The following is a 15,444-nucleotide window of genomic DNA, read 5'->3' on the forward strand; positions in this document are numbered from 1 at the left end:
TATTCAAAACAAATATCATGGAATGCTGATGCTGGGAATCTGTCTACTTCATGACAACACGTGTCTGCACACCACTCATGCAACACAAGAGTTATTGACTTCATTTGGTTGGGATGTTTTAAGCCACCTCTCTCACAGCCCTGATCTCGCACCCAGTGACTATCATCTGTTCACTAAATTGAAGGAATACCTTGGTGGAAAACACTTTCCCGATAATGATGAGGTGAAAATTGAAGTGACTAACTGGCTGAAAAAGGCAGAGGGAAACGTCTGTGACACAGGCATCAAAAACGCATCTCACGGATGATAAAATGTATTGAACTGAATGGTGATTATGGAGGAAAATAATGTAATACTTATGCTACAATCCTTGTAAGGTTTATTAAAATGTATTCATTCTTTGTATTTTAAAAAATATTGTAACCTTACTTTCTGGTTAACCCTTATATATTATAAAAATCTGACTTATTTCTTATATGGACAGGAAGTGAATGCTCTCTTGGCTTAACTATTTTGATAGAAGAAAAAACCTTTTTCCTAATTTTCATGTGAAGAAGAGAAATGGAGGTGCTATTGTTACAGATTATATGCCAGCTTCAGTTTCTGTATTCACCAGCTAAGGGATCTCAAACAGAAGAATTTAGGAAATCCACTACCTGAGACTCTGGAAAAATGTTGCTAGCTAGAATAGGGAGAACTGAACTTGATAGATTAATTGACTGATTTAATTGTTATAGTCATAGATAAAGTGTGGCAGTGGGATGAAGCAGGAGTCTCTCTCTTCCATATATTTATTGCAATACCTTGGCATGCTGCCACAACTTGTAGAATATTATTGCATAAGCCATATTGAGAGCCAGCATGCTGTATTTATTTAAGTGTTGGCTAGGACTGTGGGTTCAAACCAGCCAAGCTAAGGTAACCCACTGAGTGACATTGGGTAAGTCACACTCCCCGCCTTAGAGGATAGGAATAGCAAATCTCTTCTGAATAAATTTTGCCAAGAAAACCCTATGATAGAGACAGCATAAATTGTTGTTGTGTGAACAACAACACCATACTTTGGCATCTATTTTCTACTTTCAATGAAATGTATCTAATGCTTGGACTTAGAATCATAGAATCATAGAGTTGGAAGAGACCTCATGGGCCATCCAGTCCAACCCCCTGCCAAGAAGCAGGAAAATCGCATTGAAAGCACCCCTGACATCCAGCCTCTGTTTAAAAGCCTCCAGAGAAGGAGCCTCCACCACACTCTGGGACAAAGAGTTCCACTGCTGAACAGTAATCACGATCAGGAAGTTCTTCCTAATGTTCAGATGGATTCTGCTTTCCTGTGGTTTGAAGCCATCGTTCCGCGTTCTAGTCTCCAGAGCAGCAGAAAACAATCTTGCTCCCTCCTTCCTATGACTTCCTCTCACATATTTATACATGGCTATCATGTGTCCTCTCAGCCTTCTCTTCTTCAGCTCTTTTAAGCTGCTCCTCATAGGGCTTGTTCTCCAGACCCTTAATCATTTTAGTCACCCTCCTCTGGACACATTCCAGCTTGTTAATATCTCTCTTCAATTGTGGTGCCCAGAATTGGATACAATATTGGACATGAAGCATCAGTAAAGTTGACCTCCATTCCTCAAGACTGGGCACTATAATGTAATTAAGCACCCAGCAAATTATTAATGGCTTAAAGATAAACAACTGCTCCTGGCATGATGCAAGGGGAAGATGGAGGAAGTGGAAATAGGAAACTGTCATTGTTATTGCATCTTAAAGTTGTTACAGATTTATGGAAGTCTTAAGGAGGAACCTATGACAGATTTGTTCAGAGGGGCTTTGCCTTTGCCTTCCTCTGGGGCTGAGAGCATGTGATTTGCCCAAGGTCACCCAAGGTGTTTCCATGGTTGAGTGTGGATTTGAACCCTGGTCTCCAGAGTCATGCTTAAACCCAGTGCTTAAACTATTGCAGTAAACTCTTAAAGTTATAGAATTCTTATTATAATTGGCTAGAATATAAACTGCTTATGGACCTTCTCTCTGTCCGATGCATGACTGCTGATAGCTGATGGTTGAAGAAGAGTCAAAGGTTCACTGAACAGAGTCCCTAGAACGGCCTCTTTTTTCTCTTTGCTTTGCAGCATGATGGGATCCTGCAATTTCTTTCTAACCAAAGCATTCAGTGAGTAACAAAAATGTGAAAACTATGCAAAACAAACTTCAAACCCTTCTGATCATGACATTAAAATACTTAAAGAAAAAAAGATTAATTTGAAGTATCTGAGTCAATCCAACACTGACTGGAGAAATTTAGGTCAAATCCTGGATTAGTGTGCCGAATGTTCCACTGATAACCTTCATCCTTCCCTACTTATCCACTGCAACCTCGCTGAGTTATTTAAGCCCCTGATTTCTGCTATTAAGGAGCACAGAATATGTAACTAGCGATATTTCCGGAAAAATGTTCTGCCTTGCATCTTTTGAGTGATCTCCGTTTTGAACATGCTATTAAATATCTCCTTTCAGAAAAGCCTGTGTTGCTGTTTTACTGAATAGAGAGGGAGGCCCGTGTATCATGCAGAACTGAGCACTGAGATAGATATATTATCAAGCAGGATAGAAAAATCTTAAATAAAGCCAGGAGCATTTACTGTTTACAAGGAAGGGAAATTTTGCCATAGAGCGGCACTTAGACTTTCTAGCCTCCCTGGGGACCATCATTCTGGCACTGTTGAGGAATGTGCCCCATGCACTCCATCTGAAATCTATTAAAAAGAATCTCTTGGGTAATTTGCACTTTCCTTTAAGCACAAGTTCAGCCTGCAACATACAGCCATCTAGCATATAATATCCTTACCGTTACAATATTGCTGACAAACAGTTATATCCTGCCATTTCCCCTTAGAAACATAATTCAAGGTGGCATACACATTAAAACGGAGGATTATGCTTGTCACTAAACCAGCAATAACATTAAAAACAATTTAAAATATATGCTTAAACACAAAAAATTAAAACATGATGACATCCTATTAAAATCCTTCGTTTAAAAACATTTAAGCAGAATATAAATATTTGCCAGCCAGAAGAACTCTCTAGAAAGGGAGTTCCCAAATACCTTCCCCTGCATCCTCACCTGACTTGTCTGCAAGAGTAACAGATCAGAGAGAAGAAACTCTATCAAAGATCACAGGGCAACTTGAGGGAGAGACTACATTGCTTCCAATAATCTCAATCTAAAATGTATAAGGCATTCTACATCAATTATTATTCTCCAAGAATTATTCTTGGAAATATTTTGGTAAGACTGTATGAGAAAAAGTGACATAGTTCCTTTATATAAGAAAAAGGAGGAAACATAATGGAGACTGCAGTCCTATTCCCACTTACCTCAAAGTAAGGGCCACTTTTTACCATGTCAGGAGTGACTTGAGAAGCTGCAAGTATAATAATAAATAATAATAAAACTTTATTTATATACCACCCTATCTCCCCAAGGGTCTCAGGGCGGTTTCCACATAAATTGCTTCTGATGTGAGAGAATTGGCCATCTGCAAGGACGTTGCCCAGGGGACGCCCAGATGTTTTACCATCCTGTGGGAGGCCTGTCTCATATCGCCGCATGAGAAGTTGGAGCTGGCAGATATGAGCTCACCCCACTCCCTAGATTTGAACAGCCGACCTTTTGGTCAAGCCATCCTGCTGGCACAAGGGTTTAATCCACTGCAGCACCGGGGGCTCCAGTAAGGCCCACTGAATTCAGTGGATCTTATTTCTGAGTAAATGCATGAGGCTGCATAGCAAATTTTGGATACTTAAATAAAATTTTGTGTTGCTAACCTGTGCTCTTCTTATACACAAAACATTTTCGTTGATCTAGTGTGATTATAAATTAGGTCAAGCTGAAAACATAAATCTATATTATTTTAAAATGGTTAATTAAATTGTGGTCATGTTTCTGTGTGATTTATTGCAGTGATGTTTAATTTTCTGGTTTAACTTTAAACCTCTTTGTTATGCTCATCAAGAACAATGAAAGAACATGTGGACTCTTTCCTTGGAATGATTTGCAATTAAATGCCTTCTTTCCTCTCGGATGACACCATGAGGAGACTAAGCATTTACAGAATAATTCAACTAAACAATGCACTGCCTTCCTGGAAATAAGTAATTGACGAAATGCTTGTGGCGGCATTGGTCTCATTTAAAAAGGCAGGTGATCTAGTTGTTATCAACACAATTGTACAGTTAGATACTGCCCGCAATTGTAGACAGTCTGGAATACTTAACCCCTGGTCTCCCAACTCAAGGTCCTAACCCTGATCTTTCTCTGAGCCCAGAGGAGTAGCGAGTCTTTCATTATCCGCTTGGGGTTGCTGTTGTTCCTGTTCCAAAGTGGTGGGTTCTTTGCTGTCTGGCTGCATATACTGTTGCTTTGTATTTGAGCTCAACTCGAATGCTAAGAGAAGTAATCCTTCCTCCACATCCTTATTGTCAACACTAATAATGACAATCATTTTTCTTTCATTTCTCCAAGGAGGAGAAGACCTTAAGTATTCCAGACTGTCTACAATTGAGGGCAGTCGTTTGTCTGAGAAGAGTTGGAATCACTTGAGAGATCTGCATAAATAGCTAAAGTTTGGAATTGCTAGTTGCTGACAGCAACATCGGTATTGAGCTGCAGTCAGCCTGAAGAATCTTGAACCCTTGAAAGACAGACTGTACCCTGGATTTTGGATCATTAGTTATATTCTTGGAAACTGTATTGGTGAGATATCTTGGCTTTGGAATATTGGAACAGATGTATGGCTCACTTTCTTGCCTCTTCCTTGTTTGGCTGATTGATTAATGTATTGACCTTGGACTGCCCCTGGACTACATTTGTGTGCTTGGCTGATTTACAGAGACTTGTTAGGCAGGACTTTGACAATGATGGCATTAACCCCAAGAGTTTCAGAGTAGGTTTATTTTATGTTATCACCATAGCTGAGATGATAAAACACATTTTAAGGGTTTTTCATCCTGGAAATAAAAACTATACATGTTACACTGTATAAAATGAACTTCTTCCATGCTCCAGTCACCCCTGTTTTCTGCATACGCAACTCCCTTCCTCATCCTCTATTGCCAATGGTTTCCCATTCCATCCCTAAATCAGCCAGTGCTTTCGTTTCCTCGTTGGTTTCCTTTCCTTTAATTTTTTTTCATTTTTTAAAAACTTTTTTAAAATTTAAATTGCTCCCAAACCTGCCGATACTTCCCACTTATGCATAGATGGTTTCCATTTTGGCTACTTAAAAGTCCTGGCACTTAGATAACTGAGGTTACTATTGATATATTTAATGTTTTGGGATTTATTGGAAAGATAAATTTCCTTGGTGTATTTTATGGGTGTCGTGAGAAGGCAGTTGTATTTAAAATGCTGGGGCTTAATACAATCTTTCCATAGAAAATATAATAGGTACAGGTAATTGTGAATAACCTTGATACGTATATTGCTGGTTAAACATGTATTACTTCTGGAAGCTTTATACAGAATTTATCAGGATCGTACTATAAGAACTAGATGAACATTAAGCCCTGAATTACATCTATGCAGACAGTAGGTTAAGGGCAGCTAAAATATTTAATATATATGGACGAATGCAACTTATCTTAGAGTCATGATGCTTGCATGTCTGGGAGAATTATAAAATACTAGGTTTTGGTTCTAAACCTACTTTCTTATGAAAAAGCCTCATCCAATACAATGGTCCTTATTTCTGACTAGACTAGGATTTAATTATATAATTCCTAAAACTGAGATGTCTGATACCAAACTTGGTGTTATTTGTGGACTTGAGAGCTGCAGAATGAAAAACTAGGCAACTGAGAAGTATTTATTACACTGTAAATAAACAGTCCATGAAGGCAAAGCCATATGTATATAGCGCAACTTCTTTCATTCAGGTGACTAAGAAAGCTTACTTAGGCATGTGTTCCATGAACTGTTTAAAATGCCCCATGTGACTTGGCACATTTTACCTGTGGCACTCAAGAACAAGGAAACAATATGTAATTGATGTAAAGATGACAGAGTTCATGAATGCAGAGACCTGAAAGATGATAGGCTGACATGCCTCTGTAACCTTGGAAAACACCAGAACGGTTTTGAATGGTGATGCCTGAGGATAGGGAAGGTGCTCCCTGACAGAATTCTGAACTACCTCATTTTTCTTAGTAGGCTAGAGTTGTACTAAGGGAGGAATAATATTTTTTTCAATTATATCATAATTACATAGCTGAGGCTATATGAAAAGCATTCAGTTGGGGTTGAGGGAATCCAAAATAGTATTGTACTTTAATTCAGTCAACTCAAAACTCACAAACATGTACAAGATTTCATGTTCTCTATATCTATTCATCAGAAAATATGTTTTAATAGCATAATAGTGAGTAAACACCAGGGTAAAAACGTTGGGCTGATGCAGTTTTCTAGTATAGTCTTAGGATGCTTTACTTAAAATAAACCAGGAGTCTTTTGAAGCTAATATCTACAAAGGGTATTATCCCATGCAGCCACACACCCTGCCTCCATTTCTAGAAACTGAATAAACAGAAAGGATGTGTGATGGAGCCCATTCCATGATGCAGGAGGACCTCCTATCAGTCTCCATCATGTCTTGTTAGAAAGGTGTTTCTTAAGTGTCAGGGAATTGGGGGGTGGGGGGTGGGAGGAGACGGCCAAATATCATCTTTTGAGCTCGGGAATCTCTATGAAACTGGAGGGAAAAATTGAGTGGGTGGGAACTGCACTTGTTTGTGAGATATATCTGAAAATGCATGAATTTGGGAGAAAATGCAAGAAAGAGCAATGTGTGATGGGATCTGAGAAATGTTACGATTTTTTTTCTAATATGATGCTCCCCCTCTTCTACATGGGATAATGTACAAAGCCAGTGGTTTCCAAACTTTGGTCCTCCAAGTGTTTTGACTTTCAGCTTCCCTAATCCCAGACTATTGGAATCTGATGGAATCTGAAGTCAAAAGTATTTTTAGGAAAAATGTCTGAAAATCACTGGACAATAATCAGGTGATAAAGTGTATTCATATTCTACCTATGGAACTGCACCTTTTGGAAACAAGAAAGAAATTGCTGCCTAGAATTTCATTTTCGGGCAAAACATAATTTCACTGCTTTGTGAAAAACAAAGAGAAAATGGGCAGATTTTATATTAACATTTATATTACTAAAAACATATAGAAAAGGTTTCCAAAGCAAAAAAAATGTAGATAATTCCTATATTTTTGATGGTGGATTAGAGGAGGGGGAGTTCAGCAAGTGCTGATTGCTACTTGGTTGACTTTAACATGGAGCAAAAACTTTATTTATTTATTTACAGTACTTATATTCTGCCCTTCTCACCCTGAAGGGGACTCAGGGCGGATCACAGAATGCATACACGGAAAACATTCAATGCCGTTAAACAGACAGGATAGACAACAGATAGAGGTAATATGTTGGCACTTTGGCGTCCTGGACGTTGTGCTCATTTCCTGCCACAGGAGGCTACTGTCGCTCCATCCTCTATGATGAAGAGCCTAGATCGCAGACGTCCTCCTTCTTTGATTGCCGGCATTTTTATAGTATTTCTTTTATGGTGCCGTAAAATATCTCCCCACTTAAGCAGTGCCTAATTTCTCTACTCACAGCTTATAGCTGTTTTTGAACTGCTTATGTGGACAGTAAGCTGGGCTGTAGGTTGGGTGCTCACCCTGATGCGGGCTTTGAGCTTCCAACCTTTCGATTGGTAAGATGTATTGCTGCTGGTGATTAGCTGTGCTAAAGCCCGACACTAAAGCAAAAGCTTTAAGGTGATTTGGCTGCATCTCATAACTAAGTCCATCTTCCTCTTCTTATTATTCTAACACAGAACTAGGAATTATGGACAAAACAAGTTAGGAAGGTAAAAATTCATGTTTGCAAATTTTGTAAAATAAAAGGAATTGCAATAGAGATGTTTTGTTTTTGTTTGTTTTTTGTTATTTTCTTCTAAATTTGCTTAAGTGGCACTCAAGTCAGGGTTCAATATTTAAAAAGGTGGTTTGACTCAATGGTTTTCATTGAGCTTGGGGACTGATATATAATAATTGAGGGTTATGAAAGGCATATTGTTTACATTTATAGATCCATGCCTTTTTTAGGAATGTCGGAACTCCACTGTATGTCATCACAAATCACCCCAGTTCAACATTTCAAGCATTAACAGGAACACAGCATTAAATTGCTTCTCTCAAATCACATCACTCACAGGAGTTGAGAAAACATGCACTGAATGTTAATAAAACATAGGCTAAAGCAAAGCTGAGAACTCCTTCATGACTACCCTTGGAGACTCCCTCTTTCAACTGAAAATTCAGCTTGAATTACAGTACTGCAAACAGCCAAAGTGAATGAGAAGTGGAAACTTAATAGTTTTAGTCACATGTGGGGCTGTAAAATCACAATAAATGGTCAAGTATAATCAATATGAGTCATAGATTGCAATAATAAGTAAAGTGAACTCCTGCAATGAAGACAGAGTGTGAAGGAAAACAGAAGACTGTTATGATATCCCCATTTTCTTCTATCTCAAAGAGCCCCCCTCCCAATTATAGCTAAATCATAGACAAAATCTACTATTGGAAACTAGTCAGAAAAGGCCTGTTATGAAAGTTAAGTCAACGCTGTGAGATTCAGGCAATAAAAAAGAGAGTATTCCTTACTTTTAATATTTTTAAGAAAGTGGGAATTTCAGGAGCTGTGCAAGAAATACATCCAGAACAGTGAGGAAAATGGCAATTGTCCACATTTCAGAAGTATTATATTCCATCAGTTGAAAGTACTTTAGCTTTGCCTTCAGGCATATAAGAAATATAACAAAACTTGAAAAACATATTATTGAGGGATAACAACTCCAAATAGTCATGTTAGTTGGGTAATTCTGAGAAATGCAGGCATATGAAAAAGAACTTTTCCAAGATATGAGATATATTCATGCTAGAGGAAAGTAGGGAAATACGATGCTGTTCCCCTCACTTTAAAATAAAATATGGAATATCTAGGACATCATTGTCTGAAAGGGAAGGAACAAATATAAGTAATTGTTGAATATACTGAATAATGATAATCAATTTTTAAATATAAATTCTCTGTGGCAGAATGAAAATCAACATAGTTCATGTATTTACTAATCCACACACTGACTTGCTAGAGAAAAGCTATGCCACACAGATGATCAGTGAAGAATAAGATGTTTACTCTTTGTTATACAGAGTAACATATATACAGTCATGTGAACAGTTACATTGACTCACACAATGTCCTTTTGAGAGAGATTCAAATGGTCCTTAGGTGTCCCTGTGAAAGATCTTCTTCCAGCACCTCAGAAGCAGAAATACAAACTGACTTAAGCTCCTGCACAGAAAACCTAAACATGTAACTGTTGCCAAAATTCCCAGGCTCAGCTAGCCTCTTGGGTGTGGCCCAACCAATCTGCTTCGTGCTTTGCATTTTTCAGTTAACACACTCACCAACTATTTTTTACATACTCCAACATACTCTGCTTTATTACCTATGATTTACATTAGTTAAGCATTACTGAAATGACAGTTTTTTAAATATATTCATTTAAGATTGCATAGTTAGTATATGTCGAGCATCCTTTACTCAGAGACCCAAAATCTGGAATATTCCAAAAATGAAATTATCCACATAGGGGGATGCTAGAGTGACACCTCAGCTTTTTGATGGTTCAGTGTATGCAGATTTTGTTTCATGGACAAAAGAATTAAAAAGTACTGTATAAAATTATCTTCAGACTATGTATATGAGGTGTAAATGAAACATAAATTACAATTCCTTAACAACAACTAGGATTCCTCAGTTAAAGATTGAACTTAAACTACAATTGTTTATTATTCCGTGCCTTCAATCAGTTTTAGACCAAGAAGTTTGGAGACTTTATGTGATCATGATTACCCAGATTAGTATAAAATTTAAGCATTTGTTGACTGCTAATTAATTTCAGTCCTTTCTAAAATTTTGCCAGTGTTTATAATATTATATATAATACTTATGCAAAATTGTTATTCCCTTACTTACTTATTATTGGAATCTATGACTTATATTTGTTATACTTGATTTTTTTCCCTTTCTGGTAGGTGAAAACTCATCTATTCATGGGGCTGAAAAGTTTGTTCAGATCTACCAACGGAGAAGTACAGCAAGCCATTGGTTACCACAGCGTCCATCTGTGGTTAGGCATTCTTCACTTCCACAAGTCAGAAAGACAATAAAAATGGAAGCTTCTTCTTCTGGATCTATCGTATTACCATCTCCAGTTGGGAAACCAGTTACTCATCAACCAGGTAACATATATCACTCCATCATCTTCTGATTGCTTTACATGACTGATACATGCTATGAAATACTCATAGCATTTAATCAAGGTTGCATGGAAATCAATCTATGGATCAATGGCAATAGATTGATGTTCATTTTAGCCTTTCTCTGTATGCTTGTTTACAGCTGCAGTGGTTGACAACCATCTACAGCAAGAGCAAAGACAGCTTGGTGATTTCAGAAAAACTAGGAATTTTTCACATTCTGAAATTTCTATCCAGAAAATCACCACAAACGTTTGCTGTTCCTAAACACTCATGCTAGAGAATTCATTGCACTATTAATATTTCTTGCTTTCCTCTCAGTGCAAATAGTTTCACAGAAAAAGCTCAAAATGATCAACAGAATAAGTTGTGTTGTGGCTTTACATGCAATTCAAAATGAAGTTCTTTCCATGATTCCTTCCCATGTTGTACCCAACAATTTCCACAATTCATGAAAATATAGAAGTTGTAGAGATAAATTATCTCTATCCCTCTCTAGCTCTCTGGGATATTTATTGTATGTAAATATAAACCTGCAAAATCATTACAGATTAAGCTACTCATTAGGGGAGATGTATAAATCACATAGACCTCCAAATAGTGGAGTACAAGTCTCAGGAGCCCATCTAGCATAGCCAATGATGTGGCATACTGAGAGTTGCAGTCCCAAAATGACTAGAAGGACATATAGAATCGTAGAATAATAGAGTTGGAAGAGACCATATAGGCCATCTAGTTCAACCCCCTGACATGCAGATAAAGCACTATCAAAGTACCCTCAACAGATGGCCATCCAACTTCTGTTTAAAAGCCTCCAAGAAAGGAGCTTCAACCACACGGAGGCAGAGAATTCCACTACTGAACAGCTCTTACCATCAGAAAGTTATCCTAATGTTCAGGTGGAATCTCCTTTCCTGTAATTTGAATCAATTGCTCTGAGTCCTAGGACCTCATCACATGGAGGAGATTCTGTGGGGTGAATCACCACCACCAATGGTAAATCAGTGGGGCAATCCTCATGCCCTACCTTGCCTGCAGCTGATATTTCCCCATCGCATGTGGGGAAGCATCATCACCATGGCTTGGCCCTGTAGTTTTCTACAGGACCCAGGAAGCCTCCATGTTCCGAGGGAAGCCTCGTGTGCCACTTTCATGACACTTTGTCCACAAGACCCCACCAAAAGTCTCCCTACGTCATGTGATGACGTCCAATGGGCAGCAAGGAGGAAGTGTCCAAAAGTGTCCTAGTTTCCAGGGCAGCAGAAAACAAGCCTGCTCCTTCCTCCTTATGACATCTTCTCACATATTTATATGTGGCGATCATGTCTCCACTCAACCTTCTCTTTTGCAGGCTAAACATACCCAGTTCTATAAGCCCCTCCTCATAGGGCATGGTCTCCAGACCTTTGATTATTTTAGTTGCCCTTCTCTTGACGCCTTCCAGCTTGTTAATATCTCTTTTAAATTGTGGTGCTCAGAATTTGAGACAGTATTCCAGGTAAGATCCAACCAAAGCAGAATATTATCCCCACTTCTGCATTATGTGAAATATCAACGTAATATTCAGACCCAGTGGTTTATGTGTTGGACTAGGACTATATTACAAATGCCTGCTTGAGACCAAATGCCTGCTTGATCAAGAAAATCCATGAAAACGCACTAGATTATCATGCAGAAGTCACACTCGCTCAACCTCAATAGAAAGCAATGTCAAACTTCCTCTTAATAAGTCTTGCCAAGAAAACACTACCATAAATTCAGTATAAGTTGGAGTAGAATTGGAAACATACAGCAACAGCACTGATTTATCCTTCTTACTTGTTTATGTAGCCACATGAGTTTAATCCATTATTTCCCATCCCTGTTTTCACGTAATGTGATGCATTTTATGGTCACAGCTTTCCTTGAGTGATATTGGTTGGAAAAATCAAACAACTAAGTTGCTGTAATTAAATCCTATGGTAAAAAGCAATAATTGTAACCCTCACAGTTGTTGTTCCACGTATCTGGAAATAATAGTGATAAGCTATTAGCGATCGACAGACCTATCCTTTATACCTTTAAAGGCACCTAAGCTAATGGTCATCACCACATCCTGTTGTGGTGAACTCCATAAATTAATTATGTACAATGTGACACTGTACTTCCTTTTGTCTGTTCTCAGCCTACTGCTGATCATATTTCATTGGGTAATTTGAGTTCTGAATCTTTCTCCAATCTTATAAGACTGGGGGAAAACGTATAATTCACTCTCACCATGCTTCCTTTAGTGTTTCTACCTCTAATTTCCCAATAGGGAACATTCTCCAGTATCTTTCTTACTATTATTTTGTTACCTTATCTATAGGTTTTTCCAGTGTTCACATATTCTTTCACAAAATGAATGGTTAGGATTGAACAAGGTATTTAGATTCACATTGGCTGTCTTTGTTTTCAGATCTTTTGCTGAGAATCACTTTATATGATATATAGTGCTATTTTCTTTATTTATTTATTTTTCAATGGCAGTCATGGGGATCATAAAGCCATGGAAGAAGGGAAGTCATATCCCTTAAGGACTATGTACCTTTCCTCATTAAATTTCTTCCAGAATGTTTTCTTCTGAAAGCAAGAAAATGATTTAGATCTATATGTTTTGCCATTTCAGGGAGCATTTTAGTATTAGTAAGGTAAAGGTTTTCCCCTGACATAAAGTCCAGTCACGTCTAACTCTGGGGTGTGTGCTCATCTCCATTTCCAAGCCAAAGAATCGGCGTTGTCCGAAGACACCTCCAATGTCATGACTACATGGAGTGCTGTTACCTTCCTGCCGGAGTGGTACCTATTGGTCTACTCATATTTGCATGTTTTCGAACTGCTAAGTTGGCAGAATCTGGGGCTGACAGCAGAAGCTCACGGCACTCCCCAGATTTGAACCTGCGACCTTTTGGTCAACAAGCTCAGCAGCTCAGTGGTTTAACCCACTGCGCCACTAGGGGCTCCTCATTTTAGTATTAACCAATAATAATTGTTCCCCAAGAGCTGGAAGCTGTTTCACCCACACCTATTGTCTGCTCAAAAGACAGAGATTCTTTAAAAACAAAGAGTACACTCATTCTAGTTTGCTACCAGTAAGCCATTTCCTTGTGTTTCCCTTCAGTTTATTAGACTCTCTTTGATATAGTTAGACGAGGACTTTCTTGCTACTTACTGCAAGTAGGCTTTTTTTGAGCATGAAGACAGGATATCTGGATTTGGCTTCTCTGACCTTCCCTAACATAGTTAAATTCTCCCAGGAGTGTAACGTGTATCGCCTTCATGAGATGTATGAAGAATGGATCTATTCTGTATAGAATCAGTCTGATCTTTCTAAATCAGCCTTGTTCAGGTATTGCCCATCCTGTTTTCTTTAGTGCAGTGGTTCCCAGCCTTTTTTTGACCAGGGACCACTTAACCAGGGAGCACTTTGACCAGGGACCACTCTCCAACATTAGTACCAAAAGAGTTATGAATTAGTTTTTGGTCAACTTTAGATTCAGTTTGGTTATTTGGGGAGCTGATTCTGAAAACTGCATTGGATAGACTACATCAGTTCACGTTTCTGATACAAAACATATGCCATCCAGTAATCACCATCTGCTTGCCCACAGAAAAGCATATTTAATAATCTAGAGTTGATGTGGTAGTAGTAATATTTCGTGAGTAGTCAGCCTCTCCCCTCCAGACATCCCTGTTGCCTCGGCACTGTAAGAGGGTTTTGCGAGACCAGTCGCTCTCATTGCCACGTGGTTTCGAGGCAACGGCGTAGTAATAGTGAGGCTGCAGAGCATATTTTTATTCTTACAGACCACTGGTTGTCCACGGACCACAGGTTGGGAACCACTGCTTTAGTGTAAGATCAAGGGATCATCTGGAGCCCCCAGTGGTTAAACCCTTGTGCCAGCAGGACTGCTAACCAACAGGTCAGCAGTTCAAATCTGGGGAAAGCAGGTTGAGCTCCCGCTGTCAGCTCCAGCTCCCCACAAGGATGGTAAAATATCAAACAACCGGGCGTCCCCTGGGCAACGTCCTTGCAGACAGCCAATTCTCTCAAACCTGAAGTGACTTGCAGTTTCTCAAGTCGCTCCTAACATGAGAAGGAAAAAGGGAGCATCTGACCCTGGTTCATTCTATCTTCATATGGAAAGCAACATACTGATGAGAAGGCACTTCTGTTGCTGTGGAGGCTTTCTACATTAGAATGATTGTTGACTTTTTAGGTTTCTGCTTTACAAGGAGAATCCATGTTATAGGAGTATCCGTGTTATAGAAACTTCCCCTCTTGTTTATAGAAGGGTTGGTCTAGGCAATTCCCTGATTCATTGTTCAATAAATCAGGGCAAGCAACGCTTGAAAAGAGGTTTTCTCTATCCCTGTTAGAATGAGATAGGAAGAGAAGGGGTGTGTTAGTGAATTAGTACAGTGAGGCTGTTAACTCACTAACTGTTTGCATTATCGTAACTGTTTATTTCCTTCTTTTACCACACTCCTTCCATTCCTTAGCAGAAAATCCTTGATTATTTGAGACTTGTTCTCTCAGGCCCCATCTACACTGATTATTTATTGCAGTTCAAAGACAATAAACTCCACTAAAGTGTGCAAAAGAAAGCCCTTAATGCACATCGGTGCTCTATGATGTGTGTAATTCCCATCCAGGCTTCAAACTGGTTCCAGGGTTTCTGTTTGTCTCCCCTTCTTTATTGTACTCTTGTGTGTTCAAAGCAACCTCTTAGGGAGTATTTTTATTCTCTGTGTCAGAGCTAAAGCATAAAGGTCATTCACCATGGGGCTGTGAATGAAAATAACACCTCTTTCACCAGTGTGAAGGCTCATTGTGAGTCTCCACACAACCACACTTGAGACATGGATCACCTCTTATGGAGAATCACAAAAGTGATGAAATGCTAAGTGATTGTATATGCTATGGCCAGTTCAAAAATCATGTATCACAAAACAATTTATCAATGTAATAACAATGCATTGGTTTGTAGCACATTTCACAATGAGTTCCCTGGCCTTTATCCT

The 15,444-nt window shown here is 38.8% G+C and overlaps 1 protein-coding gene across 4 annotated transcripts in view; it reads left to right on the forward strand.

Annotated features, from left to right (window-relative positions):
* Positions 1-10,229: 10,229 nt before the first annotated feature.
* ANO4 (anoctamin 4) overlaps positions 10,230-15,444 on the forward strand; it is a 118,108-nt gene continuing 112,893 nt past the window's right edge. For all 4 annotated transcript variants that reach the window (XM_067469143.1, XM_067469144.1, XM_067469145.1 and 1 more), the window contains exon 1: positions 10,230-10,383. In XM_067469143.1, the coding sequence (XP_067325244.1) occupies positions 10,314-10,383 (70 nt within the window). In that variant the 5' untranslated portion in view covers positions 10,230-10,313. The remainder of the gene's footprint in view (positions 10,384-15,444) is intronic.

Source organism: Anolis sagrei, chromosome 5 (assembly GCF_037176765.1).
Source record: "Anolis sagrei isolate rAnoSag1 chromosome 5, rAnoSag1.mat, whole genome shotgun sequence".
NCBI lineage: Eukaryota > Metazoa > Chordata > Lepidosauria > Squamata > Dactyloidae > Anolis > Anolis sagrei.